The sequence below is a fragment of the Leiobunum rupestre genome, chromosome 11 (assembly GCF_980474605.1).
Source record: "Leiobunum rupestre chromosome 11, qqLeiRupe1.1.hap1, whole genome shotgun sequence".
NCBI classification, from domain to species: domain Eukaryota; kingdom Metazoa; phylum Arthropoda; class Arachnida; order Opiliones; family Sclerosomatidae; genus Leiobunum; species Leiobunum rupestre.
Window position 1 is genome coordinate 1725211 of NC_143394.1, and position 27946 is coordinate 1753156.

A 27946-nucleotide genomic window follows, 5' to 3' on the forward strand; every position below is an offset into this window, starting at 1 on the left:
GCCGTAAATTTAATTAGATTTTTTTATGTCGATAATTTGCAACATCCCAAACGACGTGGCACCGTATACTCGGCTCGCGATTTGAGCAGCACTTCAGTTTGATTTGCGTTTCAAGAACATTTGCTAATTTTCGTAAGATCAAAAATTCATCATATATCAATGTACGTTAATTTTTAAAAGTAAGTTTAAAATAACTATTATCCTAATTCTACCCGGTGTATTAAAGTTGACAAAAATCTTTTAAAAAAACTAGGATTTCGTTTTTACTGAAACCAAAAGACGAAAAATTTGCGATTATTTTTGGTACTTCCACCTTTTTTCGCTATTTAATCATTTTCGTTATGATGAACTTTGAAATTTTTTCCTTTTTCAAATTAAATTAATATAATAATCTAATTTATGAATTAAATTAATGTAATAATCCAATTTATGAATTAAATTAATGTAATAATCCAATTTATGAATTAAATTAATATAATAAATCCATTTATGACTTAAATTAATATAATAAATCCATTTATGACTTAAATTAAGAAATATAATAAACCAATTAATTAATTTAATTAATTAATTTAATAAACCAATTAAATAAATTAATTAATATATATAATAAACCAATTAAATAATTAAATTAATTACTATAATAAACCAATTAAATAATTAAATTAATTAATATAATAAATCAATTAATTAATTAAATTAAATAATATAATAAACCAATTAATTAATTAATTAAATTAATATAATATAATATAATATAATATAATATAATATAATATAATATAATATAATATAATATAATATAATATAATATAATATAATATAATATAATATAATATAATATAATATAATATAATATAATATAATATAATATAATATAATATAATATAATATAATATAATATAATATAATATAATATAATATAATATAATACAATGGAAATGGAAATGGAAACTTGTTTATTGTGTATCAAAACAACACTATTACAGCGTCAGCTAGTTGACACACATTGCATAAAAAATTATATGTACAAAGTGTTTAAAAATGACCGAAAGGTTAAAAGCATAATATAATTTTAATTGACAACAGTTTTCATGGCTCCTACGTATTAAGAGCCGGTAAAGTTTTAAGTTCAGATAATTTACAGCTAAATAAATCGACTACTTCAGTATATTTGTTTGCAGTTCTTAAAATTCGGTTAATGGGGTTAAAAAGTTTATATTGGAAAGTAAGTCCTCGCTAGGAATCTGATTTTTTAACAATTTATACAAAAATATTAGTTCGGATTTTTCCCGGGTTACAGATAATTTATCAATTTGCAAATCTCCTAGTAATGTAATATAATTATATCTATGACTTTTAATAAAGTTAGTATGTAAATATTTGATAAATTTCTTTTGTTCTGATTCAATAATTAAAAGTAGATAAGCGCTACAGCCTCCCCACGCCAACGAACCGCACATGAGTTTAGACCGAATTAAGCTTTTATACAGAAGAATAAAGTGAAATTTGGAATTGATTTTTTGGCAAGTTTTAAGATAACACCTAATAGCCTTCTGCAGCTATTAACAATATGATGGACGTGATCTCGGAAGTATAACCCTTTATCAAGGTATATTCCGAGGTCTTTGGTCGAGTCTTTGCGCGGGACTGTATCACCGTTAATTTTGAAGACGGATCGAATTAATTCAGTTTTTCTACTGAAAGATATTACAGTGGATTTGGAGGGGTTAACGGGTAAATTGTTTTTAGAACACCATATAGAAATTTTGTTGAGATCATCTTGTAAATTTAAAGAGTCGGTCACGTTGTTAATAGTTTTGCATAGCTTGTTATCGTCTGCAAATTGATAGAGAGTGTAATTTTTAATTAAAATTGTAGGTCGTAGATGTAAATGTTAAATTAAAGGGGTCCCAGGGAACTACCCTGGGGTACCCCGCAGTTCGTATCGTAACTTACATCAGTGACAACACCGTTACATTTTAAGAGATTTGCACGAGTAGATAGATAGTCGCTTAACCAGCGTAGTAGATTACCATGGACACCGAGACATTCTATTTTTTTTTCAAGAGAAGTGGATGGGACACGCGATCAAAAGCTTTTGCTAGGTCTAGAAAGATTACGTCAATTTGTTTTTGATTTTCAACAGCGTCAGATACTTGATTTAAGAAATTTACGTGGTTTGTCTCCACGCTTTTGCCCTTTAAGAAACCGTGTTGGGTAGAATTTGGAAAATTATTAAACCAGTTAGATATATATTTGCGCATAATTCGGTCAAAAAGTTTCGCGAATACGCAGAGGAGTGAAATAGGCCTGTAGTTTATTGGATTTCCGGCAAAACCACCTTTGAAAATTGGGCTAACGATAGACGTCTTCCATAAAGTGGGGAATTTGTTAAATTTAATGGAGAGGTTAAATAAGTATTCTAAAAGCGGTAGAAATAGGTCCCCGCAACCTTTAATTATAAATGCTGGAATATTATCAATGCCAGTCGAGAAAGTTAATTTAAGGCCCAATATGGCCTCTTTAATATCCAATGACGAAATTTGAACGTAATTAAAGGCATCTGAATGTAAAACAGTTGTATCGTAGTCGAAAATTTGGTTGGCCGGAATGTTGTCAACAGAGATTTTAGAGAAAACACTAAGAAACTCATTCGCGAGATCGGTAGGGTAAGTCATCAAATTAGAGTCTTTTTTGAGCCGAATGTCCATGGGTTTCCCTTTAATGTTATTATTTATATAGCTCCAAAACATTTTTGGGTGTTGAAGAGCCATATTGCAGATGGTTTCCGTATTTTCCTCGCTGTCTCTCTGTAACAAATTTTTGGAACACGAACGAAAGTGCCGAAAAAGATCAAAGTCGCGGGGATTTCTAGTCCGTTTGTATTTTTGATGATAATATTTTTTGCGCCTTAGAGCCGCTAATAATTCCGCGGAATACCAATAGGGGAATTTTTTACAGCCTTTGTGTACAAATTTAGGGATTGAGGTGTCCATGGTAGTGATCACAACGCTGGTCAGCGTGTCAACACATATATCTACATCGGTTTCACTATTTAATTAATTAATATAATACAATAAACCAATTAATAATTTAATTAATTTAATTAATTAATATAATATAATAAACAAATTAATTAATATAATTAATTAATATAATTAATTAATATAATTAATTAATATAATTAATTAATATAATTAATTAATATAATTAATTAATATAATTAATTAATATAATTAATTAATATAATTAATTAATATAATATAATATAATAAACCAATTAATTAATTTAGTTAATTAATATAATGTATTAAACCAATTAATTAATTTAATTAATTAATTTAATTAATTAATATAATATAATATAATAAACCAATTAATTAATTTAATTAATTAATATAATATAATATAATAAACCAATTAATTAATTAATCTGATGAACCCATGTTGCGTCTCAGCTAAGTTAGGCTTGAACCAGTTGTATGGTATGTCGTGCATCAACGAATCGAAAATTTTTGCGAAGACGCAAAGTAGCGTAATAGGTCGATTGGATGGTATGTCCCAATCAATACCAGGGACATTAAAGTCACCTCTTAAGAGTATGTCTTCTTTAATTAACCGCTAAATTATTAAACTAAATTATTAAACTAAATTGTTAAACTAAATTGTGAAACTGAATTAATAAACTAAATTGTGAAACTAAATTGTGAAACTGAATTATTAAACTAAATTGCTAAACTAAATTGTGAAACTGAATTATTAAAGTAAATTGTGAAACTAAATTGTGAAACTGAATTATTAAACTAAATTGTTAAACTAAATTTTGAAACTAAATTGTTAAACTAAATTTTGAAACTAAATTTTGAAACTAAATTATTAAACTAAAATATAAAACTGAATTATTAAACTAAATGGTTAAACTAAATTATTAAACTAAATTATTAAACTAAATTGTTAAACTAAATTGTTAAACTAAATTATTAAACTAAATTATTAAACTAAATGATTAAACTAAATTATATTAATAAACTAAATTATATTAATAAACTAAATTATATTAATAAAATAAACAAATGAACTTAAATAATTAATTTAATTTACTTCATTAGCGTATAAAATAATATGGTTCATTAAATGAATGAATTAAATTTATTAAGCTCAGCATCTTTAATTATACATTGAAATAATTAACTCCATATAAGACTCACGCAGGGGTCGGAGTGTGCAATAACTGGTGGCTTTACCGGGGAGTCGGGGTCCGGCTCTTGTAACCCGTACGGGCGGTGGCGCACTGGGAGATGTTAGCTCCGTCCAAAGGGTCCTATCTCCGACCTCCGACTTCGGTCAGGTGTGGGCTGGATACTGGGCTTCGGCCCAGGCTAATGGAGCGGGGCCGGGCAAACTGGCCGCCTCGGCGGATTGAGTAGCCTGCTGTGGGGCTGCGGGCCTCCGTATGAGGGCACGGCGGACCCATCTCCCGGCCTTTTGGGCTCCCACCGGGATCTCCGGTGCCAGCTGTGCCGGGTTATGCGGGCTGCTGTGTGCCCGCCGTTCCCCTTTAGGAGCTCTCTCCAAAGGGCTTGGCTCCCTGCCTTTGTAGGTGGGGTGTCGGCCGGAGTTGCTAGAGCATCCGTTCTCTATCCCACTGCTGTGTGCGAAGTGGCGGGCTGGTCGTCCCATTGTTGCACCTTCTGCTGGGTTGAGCGGCTTGCGTCGAGGGTGCGACCATCAGTAGTGGGGTTCTGCTACCCATGCTGGTTTTGTCACCTGTCCGGGCTTGTGGACGCTGGCGTAGGGCATTCTGATGATAGGCCTCCGGTGGTGTGGTTCTCTTTACCGGTACACCGGGCTATAATTTCTGACAACATATAAGACTCACGCAAATTTATTGGACAGAGCCAGTATGAGCATAGAGAAGGAAGGAAGGGGAGAGATATTTAGAAATGGGGCGACGTAAGCTCGACGGCAGAGAGAAGCTCGTACACTAACGCGCATCGCCGTTGCGCATGAGACTGCGTGACGTCATAATATTTGGGAATTTGAAACTTTCCCACAGTGAAGAGACAACTGTGGTTCTGCCACGTGCCTATAGGTAGTGAGTTTTAAATTAAAATGGTTTACTACAAAAAGTGCTGCTATAAAAATTGCAATAGCAACACTAGTCAAGAAAAGGAATTTTTAAGTTAAATCTAATTCGTCATCAGTCCTACCTCATCCAACACTTACACAAATTTCGAAATATATCGTATTTTACGAGGTAAAAATTGATGGCAAGTAACAGTTTTATATTTATCATATCTTTCTACATACTAAATTGTGGTTAAAACGTTTTTCATTACTGTAATCCTTGACAAATAATACACCTAAAAAATAAACAAAAACCAAAAAAAAAGGTGCTATTCTTAAAAATAGCCTCAAGGGATTCAATTAATACCATTACAAACATTGTGATGCTGATCCACGTGAGTTAATTAAATCACTTATATTTTTCTAATTTGGTCTTTTTCTTAGGAAATAGGTAAAAATTTGCACCTTTCACAACACTAATTGTATCCAAACTTCTAGAGTCATATCGACAGCCACGATAACAACAGTTCTTAGTCGCCACCATTTTTATTGCACTTAAATTAGAAACTATAGTCCTATAATTATAACTTATTTTTAGTTCTATATTGAATTTATTACCGATTCTACCTAACTTTAGTAAGCCTTAGCCTTGCGCGTTATTGTACAAGATTAAGTCGGTAACCATGGTAGCCATATGACGCGAAGAGCCACTTCGTGTAAAGGGGAAATACATTGAAATTCCCCTTCACCATCTCTCCCCTTCCTTCTTTCTCTATGGTATGAGTAAATCGAAAGTTAATTTAGTAAAAAAACCATTGAAGTAATAGGCAGTGAATATCAACACACCAACGCATGTCCGATTTTTTTATTTTTTTTTATACACTAGACGATACTGAACATTTCAGTGACCCAATCATTTTGCGGAAATAGAAATTCGCGGCGTTTTTTTTTTGAAAATGAACTTTTTCTATTGAAAATTAACGTTTTCTAGCGTTACTTTTGTGTTTGTGGTTTAGTAGGTTACACGAAATTTTCCGTTTCAGGAATATTGGGCTTAGAAAAAGTATATCCTATTTTTTTCTTGGTAATATGTCCTCTAGCTCGCGATGCTAGACGACCCATCGTGATAGCAAGAATGGGGTTGGGGTGGCGTCGTCAGGCGCCAACACGTTGTTTTGGTATTGTGTTAATTCCGAAGGCCGTGTCCCTGGTTACATTCCTTGACCCGAGGGGGCCCGTCCGTCGCCAATTTGTCCACGACACATTGGTACGCTCGTCTTGTGTTCGGAGATAGGTGCTTAACCGAAATTTGCAGAGGGGAAGCGGGCAGAGTAACACAATTTTGCAGAGGAGCACCACTATAGTTTTACCATGTCTTCTTCTGAACATCAAGAATCAGATGTGGATAATGAAACCGATGTGAATTATGAAGATGTGAATGATGAATCCAATGTGAATTATGGAGATGTGAATGATGAAGATGTGAATGATGAATCAAATGTAAATGATGAAGATGTGAATGATGAATCCGATGTGAATTATGAAGATGTGAATGATGAATCAAATGTAAATGATGAATTATCCGATGCTAGCAGCTGCATTGCTGAAGGGGAAGTGTTTGACTTATTGGAAATAGACCGTTTATACAAGGACCGAACTGAAATTATTTCTGTAATAGCCCAAAGTGTCGGAAACCAATGCAGGTTTATCCGCACCGAGGAGTAACCGACGGCTTCATGTGGAGGTGCAACCGATCCAATGCAGTTGTGGACAAACGGAAAATACCTCGGTGCAACACCCAGTGCTCCATTCGAAAGAACTCTTGGTTTTTGAAAACTCCGCTTTTACTGCGTGACATACTTATGGTTATATACTTCTTCATCTATAACATCCCCCAAACCTTTTGCAAGCCAAAACTCCATCTTTCAAAAAGCACAGTGTGTGCGTGGTATCGCGTTAGCAGGGAAATTCTTTCGACGCTTCGGTTATGACTAGTGAGAGGATTGGTGGTGAAGGAGTAATCGTCGATTTAGACGAGTCGAAATTCGGGAAACGAAAATCTCTTCGAGGACGACGAGTGGAAGGACAATGGGTCTTTGGCGGAGTGGCAAGGGACACAAAAGCGTTTTTCATGGTCCCTGCCACTTTAATCCCTTTGATTGAAACCTGGGTCGATAATTTACACTGACTGTTGGAAAAGTTACGCTGGACTCCAATAGTCCCTTCATCTCAAAGATCCTCAAACCGGGGTCCACACGAACCACATTGAAGGACTTTGGACTCACGCTAAAAGGGCTCTTCCTCCTTCCGGTCGACAGAAACGTTTAATCCCGGGGTATTTGGCCGAAGTAATGTTCCGCGGTCGCGCGAAAGGTCAAGGGGAAAATTGACCATGTAACTAACATTTAACTTTAAGTAAAAATTGGACAGTGCTTTTCTTTTATTACATATTTATTTCTTTTAAGCCTATCGCGTAGCCTACTTCACCTACAACATTTCAGCGGCGCATATTAAAGGAAAAGGACGCTAAAAAACGTTAATTTTACAAAATTAATATCTCCGCGAATTTCCATTTCTGCAAAATAATTTTGTCACAGAAATGTTCAGTATTGTCTAGAGTATAAAAAAAAATCGGACATGCGTTGGCGTTTTGATTTTTTCCAAGTAATATTCACGTCAGATTTCTGTGAATTGCAGTCAACTTTGCCGATATCACAAATTAAAGCAATTTATTTTAATTTTCTAATTGGGTTTTCGTAGAAATGAAGTTATTCGTCCACATTGGTGTGATTCTGCCTTTCCTGGTTCATGGCCATTGGAACCGAAGTACGTTACTGTCCTGTAAAACCATTCTTTTAGTAATAGCGACTGTTTTTGTGAGGAATTGCGGTTAAGTCTTTAAAAAGTGTAACAGGACAAATACCAAAAAAATATACAGATTTACATTAATAGACAAGATTATTATTATTTTTTTTCAGAGACGTAGGAACCAGGAAAAGCAGTGTTAGAGTTACCCTTCCTCAAAATGCTACTGGCAGGGGTCACAGTCCAACTTTTTGCGCGTTTCGTAACTTAAATTAACTAAAAGTATAATAACGTTCGTGTTTTGGATATTATTGAATAACTTGCCAAAAAGGCGGTTCAATTAATATTAATTCAAAACTTATTACAAACAAGTATTGATAATGATTTTAAAGTACTGGGAACAAGACAAATATTAATTGCTTTCCGAAATTGTATCTATTGATATGAATATTTACCGGTGGGATAACATTCTTGACTATTCATCCCTAAGCAGAAATGTTTTATACCCAATTGTTGAGGTGTTGCCAGGAATTCGTGGCTCTCGCAAAAGGAGGAATGTTATGATCTATCTGTTTATTTAAATTTATATTCATATACCACAAAATTATAATATTTAAAAAGCGCGTGAATTAACAGCTCTTTAAAAAATAGCAAAAAGAGCGAGGAGCACGCGGGCTTTTAAAAAAAGTCAGTTATATTCGGGATTTGAAAGATGGCAGTCAATAATAAATTTCGTTCAACAAAACTAATAAATCGAGTATTTACTTTTAACGAAAGACATTAAATTGGCGACGGAGATGTCTTCGACACCGTAAACTAACGGACATTCATAAAATCAACGTACATTCTTCACACAACCGGACACTCATCAAATCAACGAATATTCTACACACAACCGGACATTCACCACACAAACGGACATTCTTCCAACAAACGAGGATTAAACTTTTCTGGACGAACTACTTTTACAGACTATCAGATAACCCTATCTTCATCGGACTTCATCGTACTTCAACTGCATCCTGCACTAAAAGTTCAAAACACATTTTTACCAACTATCAGCTTAGCGGAATATGGCATTCTCTATCCAAAAAAATCGGGATAACGTAGCGACACGCTCGGAAAAATGGCTTCGACGTTTTACCACATTTTTCGACGCTTTTGGAATCAACGATCCCTTTCGGAATAAGTCAATGCTTTTGCACTACGCCGGTGACGAAGTCCAGGATATGTAAACACTCTGAAACCTTCATTCATATCCAGTCAACCCTGTCGACAAACTTCTTCCCAACAGCTATTTACCCCCACCACCTACAACTTGGACACCAAGAACTCAGTTCCCGCTTTCTGCAGCTCCAAGACAACACTTTCAATCTTCCTCTAACGTAAGACTACCCTCATTTCGAGTTGCACAATTTCAATCTTTATCGTGCTTCAACTGTGGAGGGTCATATTTACATATACGAGCAAGATTCAGTTGCCCTGCTATCAACGTGAACTGTAGCTGGTGTGGAATTCGCGGAGATTTTGAAACTTTTTGTAAAACAACGTTCAGCCTAACCACCATACCGCTGCTACCCTCAATTTGGAAGAGCATGAAGATGACATTCAATTGGTGCGATACCCAGAAAACATCACTACTGAAGGAACTCTACATACATTAACAACGCATCAGCTACAAAGTAACACACTCCCAAGAAAATCTCCACTTGTTCAAATATTCAATATCCGCGGAGCCCACATGGAAGTACTTATTGACACAGGCGCTTCTGTGAATATCATTGGACCTTGATATCCATTTTCCCCTTAACCAGTCTTTAACTTGGCAGTGATATGATTTGTAGGGACTACAGCGCTTTCCTAAACAGCATTTGTTTAATCAGCATTTTCCAAAACAGCGTTTTTCAAATCAGCGTTTTGTCAAAATAGCGCTTTGTCATAACAGCGTTTCTTTATACAGCGTTTCCCAAAACAACAAATTGTTGAAACGGCGCTTTGTCATAACAGCGTTTCTTTATACAGCGTTTCCCAAAACAACAAATTGTTCAAAGGGCGCTTTGTCATAGCGGCGGTTCTCAAAACCGTATTTTGTCGAACAGCGTTTCCCAAAACGGCGCTGCTTTCTATAGCACTAATAATAAAGGCCTATTGTAATACATATTTTTCTGGAATTTCGGCAAATTTCATTACCTAATGGTTTCTACCGATAGTTAGTATTGCAAACTCACCTAACCTAACCTAACCTAACCTAACCTAACTTAACCTAAACTAACCAATCTCTGAAGTTCATATGTATGTTATACATTTTCCATCGTCAATTCATATAAATTTTAAGAAACCGCTGTCTTGACCAAAACCGCTGTTTCAAAATCGCTAATTTGAGAAACGCTATATTCAGAAACACTGTTTATGGAAAAAGCTGTTTTGACAAACCGCTCTACTGAGAAACGCTTAACCAAAAAAAGCTGACTAAACAAAACGCTCTTTCGACAAACCGCGGTATTGAGAAACGCTTTTTCAACAACCGCTGTTTTAACAAAGCGCCGTTGCAACAAAATGCTGTTTTGAAAAACGCGCTTTTGAAAACGCTATCTTAACAAATGCTATTTTAGTCAAGGGCTCTATTCCCTACATACCCAGTGATATTTCACAGTTCATTTATTTTCACCATAATTTTTCCCCTGGCCTAGAGCTGAGCGATATGTTAATTCTTCTTCTTCACGTCTTTTCTCTGCATTTTCAATTTCTTCTCTTCTTGTTACTTGCTTTCCTTTTCTTTCAATAGATTTTAAATTAACTGATTAATAATGAAAATAAACATCGATATTATTAAAACACACATTCAGCAACTGGGTTTTCATATTTCCTGGTATATTTTGTGTGGGCCTTATCTTGTGGAAGTTAATAAAATCTTTGATAGAAAAGGAAAGCATGAAACAAGAAAAGAAGAAATTTTTCAAAAGGCCATTGAAAACGTGATCACAGGTATTGAGAACACCATAAATACAAGTGACGACATTCTAATTGAGGGCAAAGACAAGATTGATCATAACGTCCTACTCAACAAGCCCTACAACGACTATTAGTATTTTACGGTCATGTATTTGGATGCGACGAGATTAAACAGACCCAAAGAAGATTGATTCATTAGCTTATCTTCCCACGCCCCGCAACGTCAGTGAACTGCGAAGCTATTTAGGGCTTGCAAACTCCTGTGCCAGATTTGTCCCACATTTTGCCACGTTAACAGGAGATCTTCTAAAAAAAGATAGCCACTGGATATGGACCTCAAACCATTAAGACACTATGGAGAATATCAAGGAGAGCTTAAGGAAAAGCACTTCTCTCCAATTTTTCGACCCATTAAAATCTATCACAATTTTGGTGGATTTCAGCCCGGTGGGCTTAGGGGCAATTTTAACACAACACGATCGCATTGGAAAAGAATACATTGTAGCATTTGCAAGCCGTTCCCTCACTGTCACCGAAAACCGATACTTTCAAATAGAGCGAGAAGGGCTCGCCATTGTCTTTGGATGCGAACATTTCTACTTATACCTCAATGGTTCAGTTTACTGAATTCTCACAGACAACAACCCACTTGTCACAATCTTCAACAACCCACGCACTCTTACTTCTTCCCGAATACAAAGATGGATTCTCAGACTTCAGCACAATCAATTTGTCACAGAACACCAACCTGGAAAAACCATCCCTGCAGACTTCTTGTCACGTCACCCAACTACCACGAATTGTTTTACCTTGTAACTTGATAAATGAAGCTAGGATCATAGCTCACGAAGGTCACCCAGGTCTGGTACGAACTAAGCAATCACTTCGTGATAAAGTCTGGTTTCCCTATCTAAATGATAAGGTAAAAAAAACGTATCGATTCTCGTAGAGCATGTCAAGCCACCGTTCGCCATCAGGAACACCAGCCCACAGTTATGACCCCACAACCAGACCATCCGTGGCATTCGGTGGCCATCGATTATTTCGGACCCACTGCAAGAGGGGATTACATTTAAGTCATCGCCAATGAATATAGTAGATACCCTATAACGGTAAACGTATCCAGTACATCACACGCACCCGCAGTGAAATCGCTTACAAATGTCTTATCGATGTTTCGAATACCAAAGAATGTGAAAACAGACAATGGTCCTCCGTTCAATGGGGATGAATTCACACGCTTTTCGAAATAATTGCGATTAATTCACCACAAAATAACCCCGCGATGGCCTCATGCAAATGGGATAATCGAACGATAGATGCCCATGCTGGATAAAGTAATTCGAACTGCCATCATTGACCATACCAACTGGCACGATATTCTTCCAGATTTTCTCATGCATTTTAGGGCAACGACGCATCCAACAACTGGAAAACCACCCGCTACCCTTTTTTTAATCGGAACATAAATACGAAATTACCTGGTATAATAAAGTCATCACCAACTCTAAACCGTGCTGCTAGAGACACCGATGGAAATAATAAGGTTCGAATGAAAGAAAGGGCTGACAAAATTCGAGGGTCTACGTCACATACGTTTCACCTCGGTGATAGAGTTCTCCCCAAACTCATTCAACGAAACAAATTTGATCCATTTCACGATATCCAACCATGGGAAATCGTCGAAATTATGGGGGTCAAGCATCGCAATTGAGAATCAGAGGAACGACTAGTTCGAAACTGCTCATTTCTGAAACCTCTACTGCCAAATAACCACACTCAAAAGAAACCTTCACCATCTGACATATATCAAAACCAATATGATACAACTAGTAGGCCAAACCAAACTCCTCTATAAAGTCTACAAAGACCACGAATCCAACCAATTCAAGGAGAAAATTCAGGTGCTGGAAGCCAACAAAGAAACCGTACACCTGAAATACAACAAACACGAACAGCGAAATTGCGTTACGACCCAGGAATAATATCAAGCCACCAGTTCGTCTTATACCATAGGAGATTGCACTAATTTGTCTCCATTTAACGATTTACCTTATTCTATTCTAATTTTACTTTTTAGCTCTTGCAAAGGGAGGAATGTTATCGTATATCTGTTTATTTACATGTATATTCATATACTACATAATTGTAATATATAAAAAGCGCGTGAATTAACAGCTTTTTAAAAAAGGAGCAACAAGAGCGTGGAGCACGAGGGCTTTTGAAAATAGGCAGATGTATTCGGGATTTGAAAGATGTCAGTCAATAATAAATTTCGTCCAACAACACTATTAAATCGAGTATTTAATTTTAACGAAAGTCATTAAAGCTAGGTACGTATTCGCTTTAAACGGGCCCAAGTCCCCTTATACTTTATCATCAAAACTGTAGCGTGAATCTACATATCACGCAAAGGTAAAACTATTTGTGCACAAAAAAACATGGCCGCAAATAAAAATTGAAATGTTAAATGAAATAAATAGAGTGGCTGTACTCTAAACGATTTATCGGTAACGTTTTCATTTGTTTTGGCAAACGAACGTCATAGAAATAAAGAAGTTGGTTACAACCACAAGTTTGACTCACTTTCAATTCTCCGCCCAACAGTGAGATATGTCCCTAAAATGTTTCTCTTTGTTTTTCATCTTTGTTTACGTCAGTAGCTGTTGCAATTCTTAAGAAGCGGACGCTGGAATCACTCAAAAATTTTGAAAATACACCTGCATAATTTTTTTTTTACAGTAAAACGTCTCCAAATATAATTTTCAAATGTTTTTGGGTAAAATTTTTTCGAGATATTTGGTTAATCCAGTGTGTAGCTTCAATGTTCAGTGTTTTTTTATAAATATATTTTATATAATATTAAAAACTTACATATTTGTAGTACCCGAGTATTTTTATTATACATAATGGTACTAAATATAATATTTGTTCTGAGCAGATTATAAATGGAAGGATAATTCGATCGGCCCTGAATGCGACGTCAAAATCTCAAAAGAAGAATTTTCTTATTCGCGTAAGTGGATAAAACCAAATATGATATGACTACACGGAATGCTTTATAGTTAGTTATATAAATAAAAAAATATTATTTTTTTTTACCTCTAAACGTTTTCTTTGTTTATCATTTTAAAGTTTTGTTGTAAATTTATTGAATTCATCATGCATCGGATATGGTCAAATGAAGAACCATAATATTTTATCATTTAAAATATAGATAAAACTAAAATTAGAAATAACCCTAGATATCACAACCAACAATTAAAAATTTTCAGTCTAAACGCTCTCCTACAAACTAGTTAAAACCAAAAAGTGGCCGATATGACTTCAAATTCAGCGTGATGGGTTTTTGGTGTAAGTTAACAAACGAGATATATTTTTTTCAACAGAGCGTTACTACTGGCCAAAGCTGTACCCAACGTGCAATGGTCGTCGTCAATCTCCGATAAACATCAACACACGCTGGGCTCGATTGTGGAGGTTCCCAACAAGTTTAAAATTATCGGATTACGCTAAGACGCAAGATGGTGCCAAAATAACGAATAATGGTCACACAGGTTGTGCAATTTTTTATATATTTTCTTTTATATTTTTTTCTTATTAAAATTACCGCAAAAGGAGATTGCAAATTGCCAGATATTGTTCGTAGGAAAAAGAATATTCATCAAGATCAGACTACTCAACTTCCCACGGATTATATTCAGCTAGGCTAATACCCAAGGTACCACCTTAGGAGACGCGTATGCACCGACTCGACACGTCATCGCCCCCTTTCGGTGACTCAAAATTGTTTCGATTCTGTCACCTTGGGCTGTAGGTAAAGTTGAAACGGCACTGACCAATTGATGAAAGATAAATCTGAAGTTTCACTGCCTGGCATAAGTTTTCCTCACACTCATTTAGTTTATATTTTTCAGAATTGGAAGTGCCATGGCAAAAGTTGCCTTTTATTTAAATTTAAGCTTATCGGGAATTGCGACAGATGGTGCTTATTAAGCTTCAATTTAGAAATCATAGGGTGTCTGCTTGGGGTCGTCTACAATGAGACGGCAGTTGAAAACTCTTATCTTGATAAACTAACTCTCTTGATCAATTCAGTTTGGTTTAAAATAAAGGTATTTTGGAAAATAAAGGTATTTTGGTAAATAATGCAAAATAACAGTATTTTGTAAAATAATACTAAATAAAGGAAAATATTGGTAAAGAGCAAATATTATTTTAAATAATGAAATGTTAAATACCATTTATTGAAAATAAATATTTAAAATATAAAAACCGTACTGATTTTATTTAGACAAGCGAAATATTTCATATAAATTAAAATAATTAAAGTTAAACATCTTAATAACAAAAGGCACGCCTCGGTTGGACTGACTTTCCGTGCGCCGCAGAATATTGGGCGGTGCAGGGAATATTTATACTGTCAAATGTGTAAAACGGATGGATAACGGCATCGCAGAAGTCCTAGGGGTACAGATTACGCGTGACTACCCTAATATTAGACCAAAATTCTACCAAAAACAAATATTACACTTGTTTTTGTTTTGTTTTGATATTGTTTATGTATAGTTATTGATCGAAAATTATTGCTTTTATAAAAATTTCCACTTTATTTCGTGAAAATGTTTTTATGAAATGGGATAGAATTTCGGATATTTTTCGAAAAAATATTTGTAACAGTGGGCGCTTTTGGGGCTGGTTAATTTCCGTTTGGGCTGCCGGACGTCACTTATACCTTTTCACTCTGACTCAGGCGTGTTACATGGTTACTAGATAGCCTGCCAAATTCGTGTTTGGACTATTTATTGTCATAAAAGTATTTTAATCAATATTTAATAAAAATAACCAATTTTGGGCAATCTTATGTTTACAAACTCGCGGTCATTCTATTTATAAGTTACAGAACGTGCGAAAGATATTTTACTGACTCACATATTGGTATGCAAATTTCATCAAATTAGGTCTACCATATATTAGTGTTAAATAATAATTGAGTCCGTTACAATCATATGACGTTAATTAGTAACGTTTCGTATCCCTAATCACCCCTTAAAACAAGTTATAATGCTAAAGTTTTGTTTAGATTATAAAGACTAGTTTTTCAATTATTAAGCTATAAGGATTACTTGATTTAATTTTTTTAAAGAGTTTTGTTGAGGAAACAATTTTGCTATCGGTGCCATATTGGTGCTTCCGGTAATTAGATTAGATTGAATTGTTATACTTATAGTTATTATGTTACTTACGCTTGTACCAATATGTTTGTGTCTTTGCCACTTTTTTGTTTTCGTTTATGCAAAGTGTGAAAGAACACTTTGAATGGCGCAATGAAATAATATTATCGCCATCTTGGCGAACTTGTCTTATTCTTCGAGATATTGATAATGGTGAGACGATACCAGAGTATTCATCCTGTCCTTGTAGTACTCAGGGTTCGAAAAAAAAACCCACTATAAAACCCATATTTAAAAAAAGTGTTTTTTTTTTTATCTAAGAACGACTCAGTTCAACCTTTTTAGACTTCAAAAGGTTAAAATAAAAAAGCAACAGTCAAAGGCAAAGCCCTAGTATAAATAAAGACACTTTCACTATTTTAACTGATTTTTCCAGTGCTTTGGTTTTGCTCGACAAAACCTGTAAATTTTCACTAATTTCTGAGCTTTTTCAGCTCTTAATCGGTTAATTGAGGGAGAGCTTCCGGTACAGCAATGCAACGCCCAAAAAAATTCACAAAAACCATTTTCAAGTTTTGAATTGTTTTCGGTTTTCTTCATCATTGGTATCCACCATTTTGACGAAGGGAAGCTTTTTATAACATTTTCGTTAATCATGGATGTTGGGGAAAATTCTTCGTCGTTAACTTGGAATGCGATAATACCTGTTAGAAAGTTTGGATGAGTTTCTTCTGTACACTGTTCTGCTTGTCTCTGTTGTTCGGAATTTATTATCCGTCCTTTGTATTTTGGATCCATACTATTCGCCAAGATATCTCAAGGGGTAACTGCTTGCTTAAATCTTCGTTCAAAACATTCTTTGTATGACTGCAGATCTTCGTTTCCTAAAACGTCGAACCAAATTTCAACGGCATCTGAAATAGTGGTTTGATCACCTCAATGGCGAATACAGAAAACAGTCAAGGAGGGGGGGGGGGCGTGACTGGATCACCATGGAGTTGGTCTAGAGCTTTACGAACGGCATTCAATTGCTTTATAAGATGGATAGCTTCTCTATAGATTTTGGCATTATCCAAAAGCAGTGATATATTTCTATCAAAAGAACATGCTTTTCTGTCCTAATTTCTACATATATATGGTAATTGGCTATGTATGTTCGAATGAAATCTATTTGGGAGTTCCATCTTGTATCATTTGGGATTTGAGGCATGCAGCCCTGCTTTTCACGTAGCCACCCATGAGCCATTTGGACATTTCGGAAATATTTCTGTATTTCTACGAAATGTTTGAGAATGGATTTTGCTGAAACTTCTTTTTTAACCAGGTTCATTAAATGGGTCGAACACCCATAAGTAATAAGTTATGGATTTTTACCTCTCCGAGGGGACAAAGTCCCCTAGGAGGGGTTATACAACGACCGTGTCTGTCTGTGGGTGGGTCTGTCGGTCTGTCAGGCCTGCGAACGCGTTCGCATTTTCGGTGCAAAGTGTAATCACTGCGTACGCAGTTTCTCGAGATCTCTGCGTTCGCAGTTGCTAGTAATTAGGGAACAAAGTCGAAAAACCGTGTTTGCAAAACCACCGTGGGACGGTGAGCGTTAACGGATTAAATTGCAGTCGGGGTTGGTTTGGTGGTTTTTTTTTCGTCAACGCTCGCCGTCACGACAGGTTTAATTCAGTAGTTTGGATATTTCGCTATTGTAATGTTTATGTGTAGGGTGGTAATGTTGTGTTATTGTTATGACGTTTGTGGGTGTTGAGTTTGTGGTGTGTATGTACGGGTGGTAACTCTCCAACTCTTTCTTATTGACTTTTGGGACGGACCGAGTGCTGAGTGTAATGCTACCTCTCAACATCCAATGGCAGGGTTTCCACCAATTGTTCACGGTATTCGTCTTAGTATCAATTTGCGATCGCATCAGGCGGGTTTCGAACCCGAGACCGCCTGTTTGACAGGCGGACGTTCTACCACAGAACCACCGACACTTATTACGTTTCATTGAAAATTAGACCTTCAGCTTTATCGAAAGCGTATTTAATAGAGCACGAAATTTTGGTTTAATTGAAATAGAGCAAAATTTCGTGAAAGATTTAAATTATTGCATCGAAGAAATTCTAATTTAGCGATTTCTCATTTGATGAAAAACAAATGCGTCACCCAGGTTTCGAACCCGGGCCGTTCAGTTAGGCAGTCGAGCGCTCTACCACAGAACCAACGATAACTTCAAGCTATACTGCAAATAAGACACTCATTGTAAGCATAATAGTTAACAAAGTCTTGAATTTTTTTACGAATGAAATTGTGAAGGCCTAATGTGGTTTTTTTACGAAAAAATTATAAAGACTTAATCTTGTTTAATATAATAAGTTGCTTTATTTCAATTTGATACTTTTGTTTAGTGTTTTTTTAATGAATGGTGTTAAAGATTTTTTTCTTCTATTATTTGACGTTTTATTTTTGTGGTTGTATATTTGTTTTATCTTTTATTCTTTTAAAATTATTTACTTCTTCCGCAAAATGGTTCATTTTTTGGAGGAACCTTTTTACTTATTTTTTGTGTATTAATGTTTTGAGAACCTTTACGTTTGGGAAAGGATAATTTTTGACGGAACCTTCAAAGTGTATACGTCGCATTTTCAAAAAATTTAATGGTCAAATCTTGTTTTAGCGCAGTCAGCAGATAAGATAAAGGGTAGAACCCGTTAGTTTTTTGTAATTTATTTAGTTTTTTCAGTCGTATATTCTTATCTATTAGGTTTAGCGTATTGGTTTTCAAGCTTAATAATTCATTTATTAACAACATATCGAGTTGGTCTGGTTTTCAACTCGGTCGTAATTTATTTTAAACGTTTTCTCGGCTGATTAAGATGTTTAATGCAGTTCATCAATTGGGTTCGTTTGTGTTTATTTATAAAGAACCCTAACTATTCCCTCTACGGTCATTTATTGATATACGTTTAGTCAAGTGGCTTTCTGTGCTTTGTGAATGGTAAGTTTTTCGCTTCTTGTTAATAAGTTTTTTGGTGGTGTGGATATTTGGATATCTACGATTCCTAATGCAGTCATTGATATCCTGGGTGTGCGAGTCATTATATGATATTGGAAATTGGACGGTTTTGGTCTTTTTCATGCGGTATGTGTCCCAACGTCAACAGGATGGTTCCGACAGTCTACAAGTCGTCCACTACCAGATATCTACGGTATCTTGATCGGGCGAACGTTGAAATAAAATGAGCGTTAACTATGCGGCAAGTATTTCGTAAGCGACAAAAATACAAATACCCTCTGTAGATATTTCTTTCATTAAAATTGGCTTCGTATTATATTTAACTGCTAAACTTGTACCGTAAATAGGGTTAAAGTCAATTGTGCGTTGTTTTAGTACGTCTAACTCACTGTTGTAACTACTTAATTTATAATATTCTGAATAAATTAATCTCGGTTGTTTCGTCTCAATTATTTTAATTCAAATTAAAATTTTATACCGGGCGGGATTGAACCGGGATTACGTTATTAGTAAATAACTCTGAATTGGGGAGATATAACTTTGAGGGTCATCTCGAGAAATTAATACCGCTAGTTGTATTTTAATTTTGATTGTGTTGAGCTTTTGGGCGGTATTGTTGGCTTTAATTATCAATTTTTCGTGTGAAGTGGTTTAAAGAAGGTTTTCTGTGTTGTTATATCGTAAGCGATAAAAATACAAATACCCTCCTTAGATATTTCTTTTATTAAAGTTTGCTTCGTATTACATTTAACTGATAAAAATTTTCTGTAAATAGGGTTAAATTCAATTGTGCGTTGTTCTAGTTCGTCTAACTCACTGTTGTAACTACTTAATTTATAATATTCTGAATAAATTAATCTCGGTTGTTTCGTCTCAATTATTTTAATTCAAATTAAAATTTTATACCGGGCGGGATTGGACCGGGATTACGTTATTAGTAAATAACTCTGAATTGGGGAGACATAACTTTGAGGGTCATCTCGAGAAATTAATACCACTAGGGACAATTCTTCCGAGGAGATTTATATTTTGGCTTGCCAATTTGTTTCTTTTAAAATCTGTCTCATTTTCTTCATCTTACATAAAGCAAATACCCTTTTTCCAAAGTTTTCCCAGTGGCATGTGCATCTAACAGAAATGATTTCGTCCCTGTATGAACACTTGAAGCAAGAATAGGGTAATTTCGAACATTTGACCAGCCATCTTGTACAAAAATTTAAATGGAAGATTCAAGGTCTTCTTTCAATTTATCTTCGATTATATTTACTGTAGCATCCAACAAACTTCCACCAATTGCGATGAATTAGGAATTCATCCTAGCTCTGTAGTCTTTACTTTCTGCAACATTTAATGCAATGTTATTCGCATTAAAAAAAGTTTCTGCTTTATTAATTTAATTTTTCTCATCCTCCGACGTTTTGGAGGTAAATTCATTCTTGAAGTTTGAGCTGTTTACGGTCGCTTTCTATCTGTCGGAATTTGATAGTACACACAATTGTACTATTGCTAGCAGAGCTTGATGGTCTTGAAAGATTAGATGACTGAGCACAGTGAGTTATCATTGTCAGTAAGAGGTCGTAGCTCGGTGGTATAATTAATTGAATCATTTAGTAAATCTGTGTTTTCAATTTTCAGTATTAGTATTTGAAACACGACGTTTGCATTTCTTAAGATGTGTCTTGATTCTTTAAATTTTTGAACTTACCTGTTCATCGCAATGATTACATTTCACCTTATAGAAGGGCAATCATCTATTTTGCGCACTTCTTGCCACTCAAAAGCAAGTTTTCTGCCACTACTCAAAGGCATTTTATTATTTGCAAGAAAATTCAGTTAGTCTGAGACAAAGGATTAATAAAAGTTAAGGTTAATTAAAATTGTAAACTATGGGTCTGTGTTTAAAAAAACGAGTTTTTAAAACCCTGGTAGTAGACCCCTTGTCTCGGGAGGGAGCAGGAAAACGTCACTGGCATGTGGTTCAAAAGAGAAAAGAGCTTCGTTCATTTCAGTCCATTAATTGTAAATTTAAAAGGTTAATTATAGAAAATGAGGGTAAAGGAAACACAAAATCCAAAAGAAAGAATAGTTAAATTATATATAGTACATTTATATATTTTTTGGTTTATCTCTAGTTACACAGTCCATGGCAAATAACCCCCAGAAGGACTAGTAAGGCAAGCAAAAGTTCGTATAGAGAATTTCCCTTAAAACTGTCACGCGCAACTAACGTAGCGCTACCTTCCGATATTTAGCGGAAATGAAAATGTAGGACAATATGGCTGCTTACCGACGTCGGGTTAATTTGACATTACTATATTCAGCAAAAAATCCTGCGGATGTTTTTAAACTTATAACTTCTTATGTTTTAGTATCTGAAGGTCTGCTTGAAATGTCATTTATCTTCTCAATAGATTTAATAATTATTCTTTGAAATTGGGTTTCAAAAATATCTGCAAATTATAAATAACTTCAGCAAAGGCTTAAAAGTTAAAAACTTTTACTTAAACTTTAAAAACTTATCAATGAAGTTACATTTAATTTTTAACCATCTTACTTAATAAATAAGTATGTATGCTAACATTTTTTTCTAATATAATATAATAATAATAATATAATAAAATGTATTTACCATTTATCAATGAAACCTCGCTTACTTTTTTGGACAAGGCCATATTTATGGTGAATTTACAACTCCCGAGAAGAGCGCTAGATGGCGCGCTGTTCGATTAGCTAGACGAAAACGGGCCAAAATTTGTACGCTTGCCTTACAACTCCTTCTGAGGTTTATTTCTCGATGCACAGTCCAAGTACTGTAACAAAGGTTCAAACAATAGATAAAATCATTATTTAAATCATATAAGATATTTTAAATCATATAAGATATTTTAAATCATATAAGATATTTTAAATCATATAAGATATTTTAAATCATATAAGATATTTTAAATCATATAAGATATTTTAAATCATATAAGATATTTTAAATCATATAAGATATTTTAAATCATATAAGATATTTTAAATCATATAAGATATTTTAAATCATATAAGATATTTTAAATCATATAAAATATTTTCATTTAAAATTATCATCAGATATACAGAATAGCAGACTGACAGTGGTAACAGTTTTGGTTCATGTGGGGCACACCATTGAGTAGTAATTATTTAATTTAATTTTAATTCTAGTGAAAATTGTACTGGCAAAAGAAATTTCTATAACTGGCGGTGTCGCTCGTGAAAATGTATTCAAAATGGATTCGTTCCACTTTCATTTCGGGAAAAATGAGGGCTCGGAACATCTCATTAACAACGGGGGATTTCCGATGGAGGCAAGTATTACATTGAGAAAAATTGCTTGGGCCCAGTGAATGATCAAGAAGAATTTCAATTCCGTTGAAATGTGCCCTTTGCAAGGTTATTCAAGGAACCACTTCTTATTTAAAATTAAATATCAGTCTATAGTCTGTGCATCTCTCGGCTGGTCAGCTGATTTTGTCTATTTAGTTCAGTTAGTAATCCAGAAATAGTTACCCTGAAATATACGTCGTGCACGAGTGAAACCATTCCCATTTCACCCGTGCACCCCCCATGGTACTACTATGGGTGTTTTAATTCTATATAGGTATTGCCTTTCGTTCCCCTTAAGATTAACCTTCGTTATGCTTAAAAATGTAAAGCAAAGAGCTTCCTGTCGCCTGAGTACTGTTTTTTAAGTAATTATTATACATAAGTTATTAGTTGATACAAAAAATAATTGGATGTAAGGGTTTTTCTGCTAATCCTTAAGCTGCCCTCCTAGCCTATAGGTGACCCTGCGACCCAGACTACAACAATTAAAATGGTCCTCCCTCCCGCGTGACCTTCGAGGTTGGCGAGTTTGAAAAGGTTGTCAAGGCGACAATGTTTGCTTAGTTACTAAATTGAGGGTTGCCAATTACCGCCAGTTCGGAAAATTCTGTTTTGTTAAGTATTTCTAGAAATGTTGACTTTATGGCATGATGTATGCCTGGAGTCTTGGTGGCGCCAAGTTTGACATTATTATAACCCAAGATTTATGAGTGATGCTACGGCTGATACTTTCTGTTTCGCCAACGGTGGGAACGAAATTATAGAAATGAGCGTCTGGACCATTATTGGAGGGGTCCATCCAGTGGTTTTGGAAACTGGATCACCGATTGGATGAAACGTGACCCACATCACGAACCACGTGATCAGGTCAGGAACAAAACCAGGGAGTTCATATTTCCTTGCGCAGATTGCGACTGCGTCACCCCTGGTCTCCAAAGTCGAGGATAACCAATTCCGGAAGACCAGAAGTTCCGAAACTAAAAGATTTAGTAATGACAAATCTCGACCGCTAAGTGCGGAAAAAGTAAACGGTCTCGCGGGGCTAGAGAAGTTCTCGGTTGGAATGGCAAGATCCTGGTTAATTTAGTCGAACTTCTTACGGTGAAGCTGGCGCGAATGTGCTCGTATCAAGTGATAGCAAAATGTGCGGTTAAGGACGCCGATAAGTATGGAAATCCCACACGGAACGATCATAGAAGTATTTAGTTATTTATGAGAGTGGCTACGGCTCTCACACATTTTTAGAATTGTTTTGTTTTTGGTTTTATTATTCGTTTAACCTGATCTATTAATTGTATTTGTTTGTTTTGTTTTACTTTCCTTTATTAAACGTAAATGATGAACTTTGAATCTGAGCAATGGCAACCCTCAATTCGGACTAGTTGAAAGAAAGTGGGGTCAGAGGGAAAGGGGTTTGTTTCTCGCAGCGGATTGTTCAAACAAGATGGGGCCCACTTATCCCAAAGAGAGAGATACAAATAACGAAGGGGGAACAAGACTACCTGTTGACACAAGGTCACCTTGGACACCCCCTCCCGATGACCGCTCGTCTACACACAAGGCGAACGCGCGTTCTCTTCAAGGAGGAAAAGAACGGCTAAAAATAGTTTCACACGGGGCCCTTCGTGACATTGGCCAGTGCCGTCTCTAGGAAACGGCTGAAGCTAACTATAAAAGAATTTCTAAGAATAATAAAGTCGAATTCTTGTTAACGTGTGATGGAGACATACTAAAGGGGCGAAACAAATATTAATTAGTAATTGTATAGCACCGTTTTTGTCGAATATATTCAAATTCCCTAGCTATCAGGACACCCGCGGGTAACGCAAACGTGTGCATCCTGCCTTAATTACGCCACTGCTCTCAAAATCAATTTTGTCTTTTTTTAGATAATTTTTAGTTCAATATTTTTTTCTGTTAAAATGAACCACCTATGGATTACATTGCAAAGGATGATAAAAATATCGAATAAGTAGATTAGTCCATTATGAAAAGGGATAAAAAAGCTAAACCCTAAACCAATTTTAAGAAATTTAAAAAATTTACAATGTAGTCCTTAGCTGGTTCCTTTGAACTTAACATATCGTATAGAACATTCTGCACCACTCTCCCCCTATTTGAAGTGAGTCTTTACATGATAAGGAAACGATGATGGAAGTCACTGACTTTAGGAATTGACCTGTTCGTCGAATATACGCGACGAGCCGAATGTCCTAGCTCATCACGAAAAAGAATTAAACGATACTGTATGAATAATTCAGATGAGTCGACCAAATAATTGAAATTAAACTGTTTTTGTAGATTCATTTCGTTCATTTCAACTCTAAATATCAAAGTATTGAAGAAGCAGTGGAACACGCTGATGGACTCCTCGTAATAGGCGTCTTCGTTGTCGTAAGTGCTGTTGTTTTAAATGGAACTATCTAAATTCAGATTTCGCCCCAGAAAGGGATGACGAAATGATAGGTTTTCGCATGAAGTGTATTTTTATACTTGTAAAAATTTCAATTGTCCAAAATTATCGGAATATTTAACATAATTAAAAATATCGCTTTTGAGTATTGCGATAAATTTTGTTTTGACATTTCAAGTAACTACAGTACTGGTTTTACGTCGATTCTTGGGTTGAAATCTATAAACGATAGCTACACTTCCCGTAATCGGTGTACACACTAAAATTATAACGGTTATCGTCCGGTATTAATATTTGTTAGTGTACTCAATTATAATCACCATTATCATTTGTAATAGCTGTTATCAAACTGTGTTCGCCGAAATTAGCTATTTCGTAATCATTTTATAAAAGCTCTGTAATCAGTGTATTAGCTGTACTCGCTTTGTAATCTCTTTAAACAGCAAAATTATTCCGTTAACGTTTTAAAAAAGCTCTGTTTTTGCTGTACGTGATGTACACACTTGGTAAAAGTAACTGTTTGTAATCGCAAGTATCGGCCTTTAATCGCTGTAAACGTTCTGTAATCGATTCATAATCTCCGCACTCGCTGCGTTATCTCCATAATCATAACTGGACTCGCATACTTCGATGTGACGTAATCAGTGTAGAGGAAAATAAGAAGTGGTTAAGGTCTCGTTTCAAACTACAAATTTTTTACGTTTCATTCTTAGATGTACTTATTATTCAGATATTTCTTTAATCCATATACTAATAGAATTTAGACTAATATTCTTTCAATAACGGTGTGGAGCAACTGAGCGTTTCCTAATAAAATTAAGTACTGGAAATAACACACAAAAGAAAATGATTTATTAAGCGAAAGTTTTCGAGTGGCTAAACACTTGAGAAATCTGGTGTACAAAATAGGAAGAATCCAAAAGAAATATGAACAAAAATTGAATAAAAGAAAGAAACTATATGGAAATCAAAAATATAGTGTAAATCATTTTTCGAAGTGATTAGCCCCTCGAAAGTTTTACATGTATTATGTCTTCAGAGTTAAAAACAGACTACGGGGTTTTTCGTTAAAAAACACCCACACAGAGAGAACAAAGTTTGCGGTGCTCACACGATAATGCGGTAGGCGCGTGGACTCATACTAACTTATATTGATTCATAAGGGGCAGATTAACCACCACCTGCTCCCACAGGCTTGAGCGTAAGTAATCTTTTTTCTTCTGCCTCATCTCGGGGCCCCAAACTTTTTGCTAAGTCCGGACCCCTAGTCTTAAGTCTACTCAGCTCGTTGGTTAATTCGCTAGTGCGATTGCCAATTATGTATTTAATGTTTTCTTCCTGATTTTAGGTTCGAGGATATTACGATTTGCAAGGTCTGAAATTTCTAACAGATAATCTTCACCAAATAGCGGATCCCAATGTTAAAGATTCCATTGAAGTTCAGGGCCCAATAAATCTTTCGCAGTTGCTTCCGGGGAAAGGCGGGCGTGAGGCGTACTACACCTATGCCGGATCTCTCACGACCCCGCTGTGCCAGGAAGTAGTCACTTGGGTGGTTTTAGCGAGGCCAATTTCAATCAGCAATCAACAGGTTAAAAACTTCGTAATTGAAACTTATGTGTATACAGGGTGTTTTGGATAAGTCTGCCCGAAATTAAAAATACCGTTTTTTGAGTGAAACTGATACTAAAACGACTAAAAAAACAATGGTCCTAAAGTTAACCGTTTGAATATCAGTCCAGTAAATGTAAAAAAAACCCTCAAAATCTTAGGTATTTTGGACTAGTTAATCATAATATCAACATAAAGATACCGATCTTATCTACTTGGTTGCGATCTAGTGTCAGAACCACAAACAACATGGGTTTGTCAAGAGGCTCTATATGGAGACTTCTTAGTCATCACCACTTACACCCTTACCAAGACAAAATCTATCAAACACTTCATAATGAGGATATGGCGCAAAGAGATGACTTTTGTAGTTGTCTCATTGACTTGTCTCACGAATATCTGGATTTTCTCCATCAACTCCTAGTGTCTGATGAAGGTTTTTTTGTGAGAGATGTCCAATTGAACCATCAAAGCTAACACACGTGGATTTAAGTTCATCTTAAACGGAGATTTCCTCATTACCACCAAGCTAATTAAACGTCTGGACAGATTTGCTCTGAGATGGTGTTTTGGTCTCATTGTTTTTTCCAATTCGTCTTAATGGGCAGAACTACTTGGCCGTCCTACAAAAAGAGTTTGCGAACAAGTGGCAAACATTCCATTTCCCGATTTCAGACGCCTTTTATTCGCGTCGAGCCGTGCTCTAGCACCTAAACAGCGTGGTGTTGTGGAACATGTAAACGCAGAATTCCGTCGGCGTTGCATTGGCCGAAACGACCCATTTCATTATTGCCAGACAAACCTGAACTCGCTTGACTTTTAACTCTAGGTATAACTTCGGACGCTGGCCACCGATCTTGATTACTTGCGCCAAAGAATAATTGTAGCATTCCTTCACGTATCTTGTGATATGATCTAGTGGTCATTTAACATTGTTGTTTTTTTTCGGTTCCGAGACCTGCATCGTAGAAGCAGAAAAATTACTGAACCAATTTTCTGAAGTGTTTTATTCTCAATTAAACCATATTTAAGAATTTTTCTAATGAAGAATAACACCAATTTCCAAAATGCTTTTTTCGAAGCTTTGTGAAAGCTGATTTTAGGTAGTACCGACTTGTTTTTCATAGCATAAAAATTTTCCTTTCACGGCAGAAATACGTTTATTTGTAGATTTTAGAGTATGACCCAAAACTTTGTCAAATATTCAATGTTGTAAGAATTCCTATTTTTCTCAAATTTTAAGATTTCAAAATTATAAGACTAATAGTTTTGAAACACCCTGTATATGTATGAGTGTTTTTTATAAATATATGTATTCAATATATGAATATGAATATATATTATATATATATATATATCTTTATGGATATTTAATTTACATTTATATTAATAAATGTGTATATAAATATATACATATACTTTGTATTTTAGTTCAACACGTTCCTTAAACTTTTGAACAAGTGCAAACAGCCAATTTCCGGAAATGTTCGGCCAGTTCAACCACTCAACGGGAGAACTGTAGCATTTGTCCAGTAAATAAAATAAACTGTTATACATATAGAA

The 27946-nt window shown here is 35.2% G+C and overlaps 1 protein-coding gene across 2 annotated transcripts; it reads left to right on the forward strand.

Moving 5' to 3' along the window:
- The first annotated feature begins 54 nt into the window (after window positions 1-54).
- Window positions 55-27946, forward strand: LOC149921092 (carbonic anhydrase 7-like). Of its 2 annotated transcripts, none has more exons than XM_090162838.1 (8): window positions 55-179; window positions 7831-7896; window positions 13769-13843; window positions 14217-14384; window positions 22198-22340; window positions 24661-24753; window positions 26121-26363; window positions 27815-27946. In XM_090162838.1, exons 2-8 carry the CDS (start codon window positions 7833-7835, stop codon window positions 27917-27919), a joined length of 891 nt encoding a protein of 296 aa, XP_090018964.1. In that variant the 5' UTR covers window positions 55-179; window positions 7831-7832; the 3' UTR covers window positions 27920-27946. The 2 variants fall into 2 exon arrangements, with proteins under 2 accessions (XP_090018964.1, XP_090018965.1); XM_090162839.1 differs by having other exon boundaries at window positions 58-161.

Coding starts and splice junctions, on each gene's coding strand:
- LOC149921092 (XM_090162838.1), top strand. CDS start 7,833: ATGAAGTTATTCGTCCACATTGGTGTGATTCTGCCTTTCCTGGTTCAT. Junction 7,897..13,768: donor TCATGGCCATTGGAACCGAA/GTACGTTACTGT, acceptor TGTTCTGAGCAG/ATTATAAATGGAAGGATAAT. Junction 22,341..24,660: donor ACGGGGGATTTCCGATGGAG/GCAAGTATTACA, acceptor CTGTTTTTGTAG/ATTCATTTCGTTCATTTCAA.